The 15073-nt window shown below is 39.4% G+C and overlaps 1 protein-coding gene across 5 annotated transcripts in view; it reads left to right on the forward strand.

The window, feature by feature from the left end:
• dock4b (dedicator of cytokinesis 4b) overlaps positions 1 to 15073 on the forward strand; it is a 135447-nt gene that overhangs the window by 89660 nt on the left and 30714 nt on the right. For 4 of the 5 annotated variants that reach the window (XM_023262540.3, XM_023262548.3, XM_023262561.3 and 1 more), the window contains exons 25-40: positions 1523 to 1657; positions 2267 to 2365; positions 4008 to 4102; positions 5368 to 5443; positions 6095 to 6195; positions 6396 to 6454; positions 7219 to 7367; positions 8227 to 8312; positions 9758 to 9784; positions 10195 to 10290; positions 10409 to 10469; positions 11876 to 11969; positions 12202 to 12350; positions 13649 to 13735; positions 13931 to 14035; positions 14319 to 14460. In XM_023262540.3, coding sequence (XP_023118308.2) covers positions 1523 to 1657; positions 2267 to 2365; positions 4008 to 4102; positions 5368 to 5443; positions 6095 to 6195; positions 6396 to 6454; positions 7219 to 7367; positions 8227 to 8312; positions 9758 to 9784; positions 10195 to 10290; positions 10409 to 10469; positions 11876 to 11969; positions 12202 to 12350; positions 13649 to 13735; positions 13931 to 14035; positions 14319 to 14460 — 1561 coding nt within the window. The remainder of the gene's footprint in view (positions 1 to 1522; positions 1658 to 2266; positions 2366 to 4007; positions 4103 to 5367; positions 5444 to 6094; positions 6196 to 6395; positions 6455 to 7218; positions 7368 to 8226; positions 8313 to 9757; positions 9785 to 10194; positions 10291 to 10408; positions 10470 to 11875; positions 11970 to 12201; positions 12351 to 13648; positions 13736 to 13930; positions 14036 to 14318; positions 14461 to 15073) is intronic. The other variant, XM_023262557.3, reaches the window with a different exon arrangement.

Below are 15073 nucleotides of genomic sequence, written 5' to 3' on the forward strand. Positions count from 1 at the left end.
GTAACTGAATCCAAAAATACAAATACAGTCCTGTAAATAAGGATAATGTGGGTTTATTACCCTGTTCAAAAGAGAAAAATACATAATTGACAAGCTGAAGAACAGCCGTGGTCTTTCTCAAACTTTTCGTGACTTTTATTTCACATAAGAAGGGAAAGAAAAAAAGAACAAATTTGAGAATTGTAATTTTATAGGAGGTTAGTACTGGCCTGTTCCCTGACCACTTTAGTATTAGAGGTACTGTTTGGTAACATTCTATTAATTTAAGCTTTATTTAACCAGGGAAATAGTGAACCTCTTTTACAAGACGGGTCAGTCATACATACATATAATAATTCAAAAAAGATTTACACAAATATTAGATGATTCTAGTCTTTTTACTAAGCTAAGCCAACTGGCTGCAGCTTTATATATCACACATATCGAATGCACTAAGCTAATTTATGACACGACTTAATACTTTAACTGTCTCTTGTGCAGTTACGATGAATTCCCCCTTCTCTTTTACAAGACTGTGCTCGAGAATTACAGCCATTGTAGCTGGAAAATAACTTTAAAGCAAGTCAAAGCTGCAGGAATTAGTCATACAGCAGTTTCCTTGCCAACACATTGCAATAGCAGATTGCTTTGTCATGTGTATATGGTCAATTAGTCTTGGTAACAGGGACTTTGGCAGCTGTGCACTTCAGTAATGAGACCCATCAATTTAGCAATGGGCATTGTCGGAGTGGCAGTCACTTTGAGCTGATTTGTGTGTGTGTGTGTGTGTGTGTGTGTGTGTGTGTGTGTGTGTGTGTGTGTAGCAGCTCAGGTTGCCTTGGCTCGCACTGTTCGCTGCCAGAGGGGCAGCTAGTGGTAAAGGCGCCCAGTAGGACACACACTCACACACAAACTGGCACCATATCTAAAGGGAAGTGACAGCAGTGGCAGCAAATGCGGCAGTGAGGCTCCTTCTCATTATCACTCTGTCCAAGACCTGTCTGTCTAGTCAGGAGGAAAGACTGGAGGGAGATGCAACCACACACACACACACACACACACACACACACATGTTTATCCGCCACTCTCTTTGAGTTGCTTTTAATCTTTAACTGTCTCTTTCTCCTTTGTATTCTACCTCCTTTTATTCCTCACCATTCTCTGCTTTCAGTTTGAACTTTTCTAGTTTCAAAACATTCCCCGTAACCCTGAAACTTCTTATTAGTCCCCCGTACCGGTCCAAGACTCATTAAAAACTGTGATGAAAATAAAATTACAGAACAGGGCGTGCAGAGGCAGAATGACGTCGATTATGGTTCAAGGTTGTGCTGGCAGAACAACACAAAAAATATGCAAATTATGCAGGCAAACTTAATTCGTGTAACTTTAGTCGAGGGATGTAATAAGTATTCAAATCTCAAGGATAACCCTGACATTTTAGATGCAGGTTTTAACTTTAAAAAAAAAGGGACTCTTTTGCTTGTATTCTCTGAATACAAAGTGTCACCTGTGATTTATTTTTTGAGCTTTCTCTGTCATGCAGGAGCCTGTGGTGTCTGAGGAAGTGGAGCTAATTGTGGAAAGTCTGCTGGGAGTTTTACTGAGGACCATTCTGGAAATTAGCAACCGGCCTCAGCCTGCTGGACCTGCCATGAGACTCCAGTTCCAGGATGTCACTGTATGTGTGTTTGTATTGTACACTATGTGCCAGAATATGTGAGTGTGTGCGCTTAATACTGTAAATTGTTTTGGGACTTAACAAAACGTACAAGAGTAATTAGAGATTTTAAATTGAGTTGCTTCCGTGGCGACTATAATTCCATGAACATTATTAATATTAATGGCAATAATTAAGATTTATAATGCAACACAGCGCAGAAGGGGAATAGCGAGGTGGAAAATAATGAAATCATCGTCGTCTCTGTGTGATGATGGAAACTCATGGAGGGGTGGAAGGTTTTTACCGGTTCCCATTAGAGGTTAATACAGGACGTGATGTAGATTTGACAGAACGGCAAAGGAAGCTCCATAAAGCGGCATAATTCAGAAGCTTCTGATTTTTTTTCTCAGCATGATTAGGAAACGATAAATCCCAAATTTTGTCAAGAATTACAAATTAAAGACATATTTGAACTGCTCAGATTCACACCAGCTTATGTTGTCATGCCTCCTGCTTGCTACATATGTTTCAAACCTCAGCAATACAATTAACGTAGTCATTTAAGGTGCCTCTAAACTCTCGCAGGTTCTCTCTCACTCTCTTTCTCCTTTCATGTTGTCCTGTCAGGGGGAGTTTGTGGCATGTTTGTTGGCGCTCCTGCGACAGATGAGTGACAGACATTACCAGCAGCTGCTGCAGGCGTTCAGCAGCAAAGACGACCTGAGGGTAAGACTGCCATATCCGTCTCCCTCCCTCCCCCTCTGTCTGCATGTCTGTTTGGATGAGGCAAGACTTCTGTTACACTCTGCCCTCGATTTTGTCTGAAGGTGATCCTTTAAGTGAAACAGAAATTCCAATAAATAGCAGAGGATGGATATTTCACACCCACCTGTACCATTAAAGCTGATCGTAAGCGCATTGAAATATTATCATTTTACAGCGGAATACCAAAGCTGCTGTTTTGTTTGTGCAGTGTAACCCTCTGAATGCCATTTTTCGCATTTGCATTTTTTGCTCCTGTGACATTTTTACTCATTGTAGGCTAATTTTTCAATGCAAAATGAAGTTTTAGACCTCTATGGAAACAGTAAAAGAGGGGAGAACTTAAAATGTCTTCTATGTCGTTCAACATCATAGTTTATACCATAATTTATAATGCTGTTAATCACAAAACAAACAAAAAAAATTGTATTACATAGACATTCAGATCAAAACTTTATTTATAGACATTTATAGACATTCTACCACTTTCTGTGTAAACACTGCTACAGTTCACTAGGCATCCCTTAAAACATTACAGCTGTTTATTTTATAACCTGTATATTTTCCATGTTTCCACTCTTGTACATCAATTTAAATGCTTTTTAAATGCCTATATACCCAGTGTGAGTGGAAACACAGAAGAAGAGAAAAGCTAATGAGGTCAAAAGTTCACTTGAGTGCAAAGTAAAACCAGTTGGATGAATGTCAGAAACAGTGAAAAGGTTAGAGACAGTCTTTCTAGCTTTAAAGTAGTTGTTTCATAACGAACCATAGTTCTTATGCTTTCATCACAGGTGTCTTGAACTAACTTAACACTGACTCTGGGCTTGGAAAAAAGAATGTTCATGGAGTCATAGATACTCATAGATACTCATTGTAATGTAGAATTCAAACTTTTTGGAGTAGAAGAAGGTCTGGAGGTGAGCTGCAAGTCACAGCAGCTCCTTTAGTCTCCCAAAAGGCTTTCATTTGTCTTTTAAGTAGAAGTTTTAGTAGGTTGTTTTCTCAGAGTGACCCAAAAGTTGTCCCACACTTAAAGCTGAGAGAAAAAGTCCTTAGATTTTGTGTGGTCTGGGATCATTAACCTGTTTTCCTGCTTGCTGCACTGTTCATAATGAACTGATTTTCAGACAGAGCTTGAGTTCGACTGTTTCAGCACCACGGAGAGAGACACAAGAGACGTTGCTGTGCTCTAATCTCACGCTGCATACTAACTAAAGCAGATTTTCACCATCCTCACACTGTGAAAGGGACAAAATTAAGTATAATCAAGAGTAACAGTGCATGCAGAAGGGAGATGGAAGAGAGAAAAACTATTAAACTCACCAAGGATGTTGTTGAAATGGCCACAGGAGCACCTCAGAAAGTTTTGTGGAAATGTTTCAGCACAAGTTACTGCACAGATTGTTAGTTTTACCTTGCAAATTGTGGGTATTATAGCCGGAAAATAACTTTAAAGCAAGTGAAAGCTACAGTAATTAGTCATACAGCAGTGTCCTTGGGTGTATATGGTCTCTGTGTTGTTTAACTGACATTAGTATGTACACTGTGTTTCTGAGTTCCCACTGATAACATGTCTATTGTTTTGTGTGTGTTTGCATTCCAGGACTTCCTTCTTCATATCTTTACAGTCTTCAGAATCCTGATCCGACCAGAAATGTTCCCTAAAGACTGGACTGTCATGCGATTGGTCACAAACAAGTAAGAATGCAGAGTGCATAGAAAACAGTAAAAGGACTCAAATAATGACAAATGAGAAAGTGACAGAGGCCTTTTCAGATACATCCACTTTATTTATTTATCCTTTATTTTACCAGGCAAGTTAGTTAAGAACTAGTTCTCATTTTTGATATTCATTTTCATTTTCAATGACAATAGTTCTATCTTTTAACAGTCTATTTTAAAGGTCCCGTACTATATCTGTTTTTAAGAAGTTAATGAAAGTCTCATATCCCTAGAATGTGTATTTTTTAAGTTTCAGCTCAAAATATGGAATTTAACTTAACGAATAATGCCTCTGATTTTCCAAATGGGCTGTTTTAATCTGTAACTTGCAATCCAGGGTGCAAAATGGTATAAAAAAAAAGAGGAATTGGAAACACTAATGTGACAGCACGTGTTTATTTCAGACCTGCATTAAATAAAACATTACTTGCACTTGTGTTTCATTCTTACTTTGATTGGCTGCACAGTTGATCACTTCCTGCTCGTGACTTTCAATATTCATACATTTTAACAAAATGCCAAAAGTCAGGATGTCTGTGAACATATGTAAATATTATGGCTCATACAGACAAAATTTCTGATCTATGGAGAAAGTACAGAAATGTCTTTTCTCATATTTTGAGCATGTCTAGACGAGACGTATGCAGAAACGTTGAACAAACTGTATTTTGCATAATATGTTCCCTTGAAATGCACATTAATGACCAACATCCAAAATAATAATCATAAAGTTACTGTTTTTCAGAAAAGTAGAAGGATTTTGATGCAGTGCTCTTGTTAAAAATGAGAGTGAACCCAAGGCTAATGCACTCTATCTCTCTGGAGGATGCCATAAAATGACAGAAGATGTAACACAGAAAGGTCAATGAAATGCTTTAATCCACACAGTCATGAAGGTCTCTGTATTTAAAATGGACTAGAGGTTGTTGATAAAAACATGAATTCTCTCTTTTTTCCAATTTAGTGAAGTGTAACTTAAAAACTTGAGGTTGTAACGAGATGAGAAGTCCCACTTTGCTCTTTTTGTGGTTTTGTTTTTTTTTCCTTTGATGCTCTTATTTGTCCTTCACCAGCATGCAATGTTTCATGGAGTTATTTCACATTACCCTTTGACTGTATTACTCCACAAAAAGGCCCATTTAAATGGAGTGTGAGATGTTCATGGTGATGTATTTTCCTCCAAGGTGACACAGTAACCCTTCCCTCACCTCCTGCTTTTTATTTCTCCCTTGTTCTTTCAGTGTCATCATCACAACTGTCCTCTACCTTTCTGATGCTCTGAGGAAAAACTTCCTCAGTGACAAGTTTGACTACAAGGTAAAGAAATGTGTCAGTATGCAGATGTGTGTGTGTGTGTGTGTGTGTGTGTGTGTGTGTGTGTGTGTGTGTGTGTGTGTGTGTGTGTGTGTGTGTGTGTGTGTGTGTGTGTGTGTGTGTGTGTGTGTGTGTGTGTGGCTTCAAAACTGTCTGAAAATCAAAACAGCCTCTGTTCTAAAAAGGCTGCAGTGTTGGTTTACCTCTGACACACATTTATAATTAAAGCTATGAATTAATTTATTTTTGTACATCACACTTTTTCAAACCAAAGCTGGAAATGACGCAGACATAAAACAGAGCTAATAGGAAGAATATAAAATTAGCCGAAAGCTGAAGAATAGAAACAGACTGAGGTCAAAATGACACAGAAGGAAGAACAGAGATTAGTTAATTAATTTTCTTCTTCCTCAAACACTTTAATGCACATTTCCTATTCTCACATCACATTACTGCATATGTAGGTTGCAGAAATGTGACTTAAATTAACAATAACGACTTCTTTATGTTCCAAAGTAGCATTAAAGCTTAAATATTAATCTGTGCATGCCGGTGGCAAACTGTGCACGTTTTTGTCTACATTTCTACATTAGTTATAGGAGGTTGTTTTTGCATGAAATTGCTATTTTTATTTATTATTTTTTTCGTTTTCAGGTGTGGGACTCGTACTTCTATCTGTCTGTAATATTCATCAACCAGCCCTGTCTTCAGCTGGAGTCCTTCTCTCCCTCTAAGAGGAAGAAGATACTGGAAAAGTAAGTGTACACACACACACATTTGGTATTCTTGGCTGCATGTGTTGCTGAAGTGAGTCACATACTTTACAAAAACAAGCCATTCTGTCCTGCTGCTGCTCTCCAAACACCAAGACACACACTGCATACATACACTCAGTACAATGGCTGCTTGACGTGCTGCTCCATACAGATTCTAACTGTGAATTTTTGTCATGCAGATACGGAGACATGAGGGTCATGATGGGCTGTGAGATCTTCAGCATGTGGCAGAATTTAGGTGAACAAAATCTCAATTTTCGCTGTTAAAATGGGCTGTTTTATTCCTGAATATGGCTCTGACCCATGATAGAGGAGAATCAATCATATCTAACTTATTGCAGTAGCTCAGCAAACACTAACAGTATCTGTTTTCTATTCCAGCAATAGGCTTTTCTTACAGTCCTATCACAACGTATCCAAAAATTCATTCTTTATTTATGCACATTTAGTGATTTTCTGATGCAAAAGTAAAGTTCTTGAAATCTGTGTGATGCACTAACATTACAAAAAAAAAGGAAAATAAACTGTTTCTTTGTAATCGAGCTGCTGGGATCTAAAAAAATCTTTATGCCAAAGACTATTTGTCACCACGGCAACCAGCTGGATGCCCAGCCTTGCTTTATGTGAGTGTTTTTGTTCTGAGTCTGTGATGGATCTGTGCAATTTAGTTTTTTCTAACAATTTCTGCTGCAGTTGTGTGTATTCAAGTGTGCACGGTTTGAAGTGTGCTTTGAAGTCACTTTATTTTTGTTGTATTTGATGTTAATATGTATATGAAGACTGTCTGGATTATAATATATGCACTGTGAGTATTTCATTTATGAAAATGCTGCACTTCAGTCGCATTAAAGAAATCTGTGCGACTTCCCAGAGTGGCTTTCATCGAGGCTGAAGTTTTGGAAGAACAGTTGGCTGCTTTTCAGAGTTGGCCAGATTGCTTTTGTCATACACAGAGCTAAAGTGAAAGCCTGATCTCTGTGTTGACCTCGGTCTCTCCTCCAGGGGAACACAAGTTGAACTTCATCCCGGCGATGATTGGGCCGTTCCTGGAGGTGACGCTGGTGCCTCAACCTGATCTGAGGAATGTCATGATCCCCATCTTCCATGACATGATGGACTGGGAGCAGAGACGCAGTGGCAATTTCAAACAGGTGTGATGCTGTTGGAAATGTAAAAATAGATATTTAATCAAATGAACCGTATTAGTATCAGCCATTTTTCTTAGCACTAATTCATGCTATGTTGATGATTTTGCTTGTTTAATTTTAAGTATTAAATACTTTCAGTATACCTTGCAATGTTTACCATCTGAACTACTAAACTTCTGGAATTAATCCACAGCTAAAGTAATGTTATCTTGCTACAAAGTGTGTTAATTTGATCATAGTATCAGAAGTATATTCATCTGAATTTGAGCTTTTTTGAAGCCCAGAACGCATTAAATGTAAAGTTGTGTTACTGTATAAAGTACTGTAGGTGATTGGTGTTGTATAATCACTACTATTCCTCAACAGATAGTGTGTTTACCTCACAAATGTAAAGAGCCCTGTGAATTTCCAAAGTAAATGTAGAAGGAAACCATAAAACGGACTTTTGCAGAATGCGTTGTGAAGTAGGACACTACCTGTACATTTTTAGAAGAAGAAACAGTTCTGAGAAACAACAGTACAAGCCCCAGTTACATTATCAAAGAGAGGGGCAATGGTGTAGTATCATGTTTTTATGTCACTTGGCTGAAGTGTGGAAATAGTCAGCGACAGTCAGAAACTAGAATAAGATGTACATATGATCCTGTTTCCTTCAGATTACACCAGCTAGCATAATCCTGTTTCACAAAACTGGGCAAATGGTCTTATGAATTCAGATTGTCACAGAAAACTGCCTTTTTTGCCCCTTTTGACTGACAGACCTCTTAAGGTTTAAGCCTTCAGGTTTAAATATTGCTGTTCCTCCCTGCAATTTTATCAATACTGTTTGCTTCTTTGAGTTCTAAGTGCTTTTTCTGCACAGGTGGAGGCCAAGCTGATTGACAAGCTGGACAGCCTGATGTCTGAGGGCAAAGGAGACGAGACGTACAGGGAGCTCTTCAACAGCATGTGAGTTAGTGAAAGAATCAGAGGGCACAAAGACGAGGAGCGTCCACAGATGTACAATACGATGCTTTATTACTACACATACAGCCGCCTCTGTGGCAAATCGCAACCCTAAATAACACATATTGCACATTACATTACACAAGCAGTGGGAAAATAGTGATAAGAACACTATAAAGCCACTGCACAGCCCACACAGCCTCTATTTACTGACATTCACCTGCAAGATTTTCCAAGAAAAATGGATTCGGTCACCGGCAGGTTAGACGACCAAACTAATAAAGCCACTTAAAGTAAACAGTCAGATCACAACAGAGGCCTTCGTGGACCGAGGTCAGCTCAGGACACTTCCAGCGAAAGACAAAATAGCTGTTTATCGAGTCTAATGACCTAAATGATGCGACTCGCACGAGGCTCCATCGGGTAAATGTCTGTGTGGGCTGCAATTTGCAGGTCGTTTGTCTCAGTCCATGGCGGTTTTATCTGCGAGCGGATGTGTTTAAGTATTCTGCGTTTGAAAATTAGCTTTTAACCCTGAAAACCACCGAGCACAGATAACGGCGTTATGATTCAGATAAAGCCTGCTTCCCGTCTATAAAACACCCGGTAAACTCACCGGGTTGCTGTCAGAGCGAGACGCTAATAAGAAAAGTGGGTTTTGGAAATTGAAAGTTTCACCTCCGCTTTCAGTTTCACAAACTTATGAATAGAAATAGGAGCTTTCTAGGTTTGTATATGAAATAGTTTTTATCAAATGGGTTGATAGAATGATTTAAAAAAAAAGGTAAGTGAGTGTTAAGTCATCTTCATCTTCACTCACACCTCCTCTATGGCCGGTTCATTTTGTCCTTGTGTTTTTGCATGTTTCCTGTTTGCACATGTGTGTGTGTTCCTGCTTCTTTTGTGCTTGTTTTTGTCGCCCTCCACTATAGTCTACTAATATTTGAACTTTAAAAAAAACACCTATCTGCTACATTTCAACTTGCAGTCCAAGAGCATTATTGCATTAAAAAATTCACATGCACACTTTGTGTCTTTTCTACTCTCACATAAATCAAACTGTTATCTTGATAAGTATTAAAAGAATATGCATCTGCTCTAATTGTCCCCTCTGTCTTTCATAGTGGATCATTCTTTCCCACCATATTTTTATGTGAAACATTACAGAATACAGCGTAATATCGCTTCATACTATTATTATCTGCAGTATATTGTGCAATATAATGTAATTATGCATTAGAAATCTAGACTATATGATATTTTTTCTGTTTAAACTGCAATTTAATTTGTTTATGATTTCAGCTGACTTTAATTTTCTTCCTTAATTTATTGTTCTGTTTTGCCTCCTTCTAACTCCACTAACCCCTTAAACTAACCCGTATGCGTGTGTGCTGATATTAATCATATTAATATTAATTTATTCCGCCTATGCTTCCCGCCTGGAGTAGAATTCCTCTGTTTGGTCCGTACCCTAGGTAAGATGCTCTCCTCTTTGTTCTCTCAGTGTCGTCTGTGTGAGGGGAACGGGGATTATATCAGCCAAAAAAACTTTTAAAAAATGGCTACCGTTTGTGTTTGTCCTCTTTACCATCCAGCTGAGATAAACAATCGATCCTATAAAACTATTAAGGTGGCCAAACAGTGAATCGGTTATTGTGTTTTTTTTTTATTTTTTTGAAGCCACCTTTACTTGAAGTCCCGCAGGCAGGCCAACAAGCATAGGTGACACTGGTGTGACTGATTTCCTCTTTGCTTTGCCTCCTTTCTTTTCTTAGTAATTTCCTCCATCGCAGTTCCTTTTCCCATTTACTCTCTTTTCCCTCTTGTCTCCTTTGGTCTTTACATCTCTCTGTCTTGTTCTGTCTCTCTTCATTTGTTCCTTCAGTCTGCTGAAGAAGATTGAGAGGGAGACCTGGAGGGAGAGCGGCATCTCTCTGATTGCTACCGTCACTCGACTAATGGAGAGGCTGCTGGACTATAGGTGAGAGTTCACACATATTTGCTCTTAAAAACACTCATGCACGACCTTTTTCTTTAAATTTTCTTTTAGTCATGTCATATTTTTGTGCCAGTTTTATGCTTTTGTGTTTCTACTACAGGGATTGCATGAAGTTGGGAGAAGTGGACGGCAAAAAGATTGGATGTACTGTCAGTTTACTGGTGAGTAGCAGTTACATCCTGTGTTTGGTTTGGACTTCTTTGAGTGTCAAAGCTTTGGATTGGTTTGAAAGATTTCACAAAGCATACTGTTAAACAGAATAATTGACTTAATCCATTCTGTTGACCAGGTGAGAGTGCTTTCAACTTTTTAACTGTTTTTTGCAATTTTTCTGTCCAAATTTCAGCTGAAATATAAAAATGAAATTCAGTTTTGGCTGCTGTTTGCCTTGGATAGGATGATCGAATCACTTCTCATATCTGTCATGTTAATTATAAATTAAAACCAGGAGGCAGTTAGCTTAGCATGAAGGCTAGAAATAGAATAAGTTCTAACCTGGCCTTGTCCAAAACTAAAAGAAAATAAAAATTGCCTCAATTTTTGACAATTAATACATTATATGTATTGAACATTTGAAATCTTTATGCTAAGCTAGGCTAACTTAATATATAGATAGCATATAGATATGACAGTGGTAGAAATCTTCTTTAACTTCTTCTGTTCTGTAACTTTTAAGCGACAAAAAGAAATAAGTGTGTTGCCCAAAAAGTTAAACCATTAATTTAATATTTACATTAAGTTAAAGACTTTTTACTGTCTGTCAAAGTCAAAACATTACATTCTGTCAGATATTTTTGCCATCTTCATTTGTGCTATAACAGCTATTCTGTACCTCGCACTTAGAAGACAGAATAGGATGTATATTATGATTATATTGCTGTTAACCTTTCAGAATCTATTCTTAACAGTTACAAACACATAAAAATGTGTTGTAATATATGAAATCATCGTAGTCCAGTTTTAATCATTAATATTTTTCCCATTTAAACTGATACCGAAAGACGTGTGCACTCTTTAGACAAAAAAAAAACCATTTTAAAAACAGCGCCTTGAATCATTTTTGGCGTCTATTTAAAGGTAAATAGTTTGAGGAACATTTCGAGGGCTGACATAGATGTTTTCATTTTCATTACGCTGCTATTACTTTACCCTGTAAAGTTTAATTTATAAAGAATATAGAAAGAAAGATAGTGATTATCTTCTTTTCAGGATATTTTTATCTATTTTCTACCTATTGCTTGATATGTTTGTGTATTTTGTAGGAATTAGAATTCTTCTCCCTGATCAGCAGAATGCATCTATAAGGATTCTTTATGTAACTGCAGCCATCTGCAGGAGCACCTGGATGTGTAGGCAGATGGATCAAGAAGTCCCTGCAAATCAGCATCTGAAATACACTGTTGCACTTTTAGTCCAGAACAGTCTGTCACTTTCACATGTTCTGCTCATTTACACCTCGAAACTCACTCTCACCCCTGTTGGCCTTGTCTCTCTTGTATGTTTTTTAAATTAATTTATTTGTCCTCAAACTTCACCAAACCACCAAACTGCCCACTCCTCCTGCCAGAACTTCTACAAAACCGAGCTGAACAAAGAGGAAATGTACATCCGCTACATCCACAAACTGTACGACCTGCACTTGAAAGCTCAAAACTACACAGGTACGCCTTAAAGATTGACCTTAACAGCACGGTATGAGTGTTTACACGTGTGGGCGATGCATTTTTCTCATCTCACTGCATGCATGTTTGTGCTGTGTACATGCATTCTGAATGTATTGTGTTCTGAGCTGCTCCAGTGACTCATATTTACTTTCTGAGAGACTTTGTGTTGTTCCCAAACTGCTGCTTTTAGCTGACTTTGCTCTCCTGTGTGGGTTTGTGTGTGTCACAGAGGCGTCCTACACCCTGCTGCTGTATGATGAGCTACTGGAATGGTCGGACAGGCCGCTCAGAGAGTTCCTCAACTACCCCATGCAAAGCGAATGGCAGAGAAAGGAGTATTTGCATCTCACTATTGTCCAGAACTTCGACAGGGGGAAGGTGAGCTTTAACACGGTGCTGTTTTTCCTCACAACCTCCCTTCCTTCCACTATTTTTGCATTTTATTGTTGTTAAACAGAAGCAAAAATATTCCTCTTTTCTGCACTGGGCCAAAATAAATCAAATAAGCTCTCTTTTTAGTGAGAGAAACTGTTCATATGAGCCCAGAGTGGCTTCTTAGCACTGAATGTACTGTACCAGTGAGAAGGAACAGTGTGTTCAGTTTTATTGAGAATATTTCTTTCTGCCAAACACCCAGCAGCATGTCAGCTACTAATACATATTCTATTTCATACCTGGCAGCGAGAAAGAAGCATAATATTAACAGCTCATTTAGAGTAAATACATGTTAAAGAGATCAGCTGAAATGCAGATGGACCAAGATGGAAGGTGGGAGAACTGGCTGATTGTTGACATCATTCTCATGAAATGAAACCCTTCTTCAGAGGAAGGCTAGAAGCTGTACAAAGTTAATTTCTACCCGTCATGAACTGTGACAGCAGCTCGAGGCATCAGCACCTCCTCGGTTTAATCAGACGGATTGCCGGTGGCTGTAATTACAGCAGGATCCATATTGTCCCACAGTATTCTACACCATTCCTCTAACAAATATTGCAGGAGATGATGACACCAAGACTGACAGGTGAAGCGTGACGTGAATTGATGCTGTTTCTTTTCAGCTGGAGAGTCGGCAGTGAGACCTGCAGCTTAAACAGCTGATTCAGGATGCAGCATCATTTAAGAGAAAAAAAGTTAGTTTTTCATGAATTCCGCTCCATTTTCCTCCCACTCCTCTTCTATCTCTTTATCCTAACTGCCTTTGCCATTGTTCTACACTCTCAGGAGAAAGTGGCATTATGGAAAAACCTACAAAATTGCACTCACCCCTCCCAAAAAAGGAGCTTTACCATTCCTTGATGAAATAACATAGCTCTGTGGAATCGTTAAAACTGCTCCCCTCGTTACTCATAGTCCAATTTTCCTTCTCTTTCACGAGCTATGCCATCTGCCAGTGCTGCCGCGCTGGGAGGAGAAGGCAGCAGGAAAGGAAAGCTTTTCATTTAATTAGCAAGATGGTTGGGTGTTGCATGTACCTACGTGAAGAGGCTGGATTCCACTCCTGAGATTGCTGACTCGCCAGTGCCATCCAGTGGAGTTTAGTGGTTTAGCAGCGCCACTGCAGAGCGAGTGGCCCAGTTTAATGGAGTTTCTGCTCAGACAGTTCCTGATAATGGTGTTTTGAGACAGGGCACGGTGAACTTGGAGGTGAATAAGAATGTGTTTTTGTGTGTCCTCAGTGTTGGGAGAATGGCATCATCCTTTGCAGGGAACTCGCTGACCAGTATGAATCGTACTACGACTACAGGAACTTGAGCAAAATGAGGGTAAGTTGCGCACATAATAGTAGCATTATGAAGTAGGACTGTTAGTTTAAGTGTTGCTTTTACCACCAACTCATTCAGGAAAGAAGCTAAAGAAGCCATTTTATTCTATTGTGGTTTAAAGTAGCTGTGCTATTGTCGAAGCACAATAAACCTCACTGGTTTGTATTCACCGCTGTCCTTCATTTTCATTGCCAGATGATGGAAGCTTCTCTCTATGACAAGATCATGGACCAGCAAAGACTAGAACCGGAGTTCTTCAGAGTTGGTTTCTACGGGAAGAAGTTTCCTTTCTTCTTACGGGTAAAGAAATCTCCACATTCTTTATGCGTCTTGAATAGCGAATTGAAAAGAGTAGTGCTTTTACCCTCTTCAACAAGGAGAGAGACCTGCAGGAAGAATTAACTTTTCTTATGTAAGACTCCTCCAGTGTAAGGTGACATTCAGCAAACTCTTGTTCGCTGCCATTTAATGATGTAACAGGCCCTGTCCTTGGTGGAGTTTTGCGGATCGAGCTGCAGTCGCGCTGGACGACCACTAGATGTCAAGCTAACCCCACGCTCTCTTGATATTCCCACCACTGCAGAATAAGGAGTTTGTGTGCCGCGGCCATGACTACGAGAGGCTGGAGGCTTTCCAGCAGCGGATGCTCAACGAGTTCCCCCACGCCATCGCCATGCAGCACGTCAACCAGCCCGACCAGACCATCTACCAGGCAGACGCGCAGTGTATCCTTGGCTCTAGAGAGGAGGCGCATGCAAAATTCATTCACACAAGCCCGGACACACGTACATCCATGCTGAGCAGAGACAGCGAAATGCGTGGAAATGCATACAGACTGAAAGCACAGCAGGCGTGCGTATGTACACATATGCACAGAGACTCAGGCACACAGCATGCTTTGTGTATTCATACACCGTAATGAGGCTATCACACACTGTGCCTCGCTCTTTCTCTTGCAGTCTTTCTGTTTTCATATCAAAGGCCCATCCGGCAAATTGTCCGCGGCATACAGAAAGTCATACAAACCGCAATCAAACGCGCTATGGTTGTTGCATGTGTTTAAAAACAACGCCGAAGGGCCGATGTCTCGCTGGGCGCAATTAGTTTGCAACATTCCAGGTGCGCTACCTTCTGATTTGTGCTGAGGTTTGGAACAATATGCAGTCTGACAGGAAAACAGCAGACGCTACCTGGGAATACTCATTTACAGTTACTGCTCATATTCTCCCAATTAAGACGCTCGAATTGAACATCACTCAAAGATGCGGTCTTTGAAGTGAATAATTATTTTATTATAATAAATATGATGTTAAGCGAGGTTGCTCCGTAAACCCTCTT

The sequence above is a fragment of the Amphiprion ocellaris genome, chromosome 21, assembly GCF_022539595.1.
Source record: "Amphiprion ocellaris isolate individual 3 ecotype Okinawa chromosome 21, ASM2253959v1, whole genome shotgun sequence".
In the NCBI taxonomy this organism is placed as follows: domain Eukaryota; kingdom Metazoa; phylum Chordata; class Actinopteri; family Pomacentridae; genus Amphiprion; species Amphiprion ocellaris.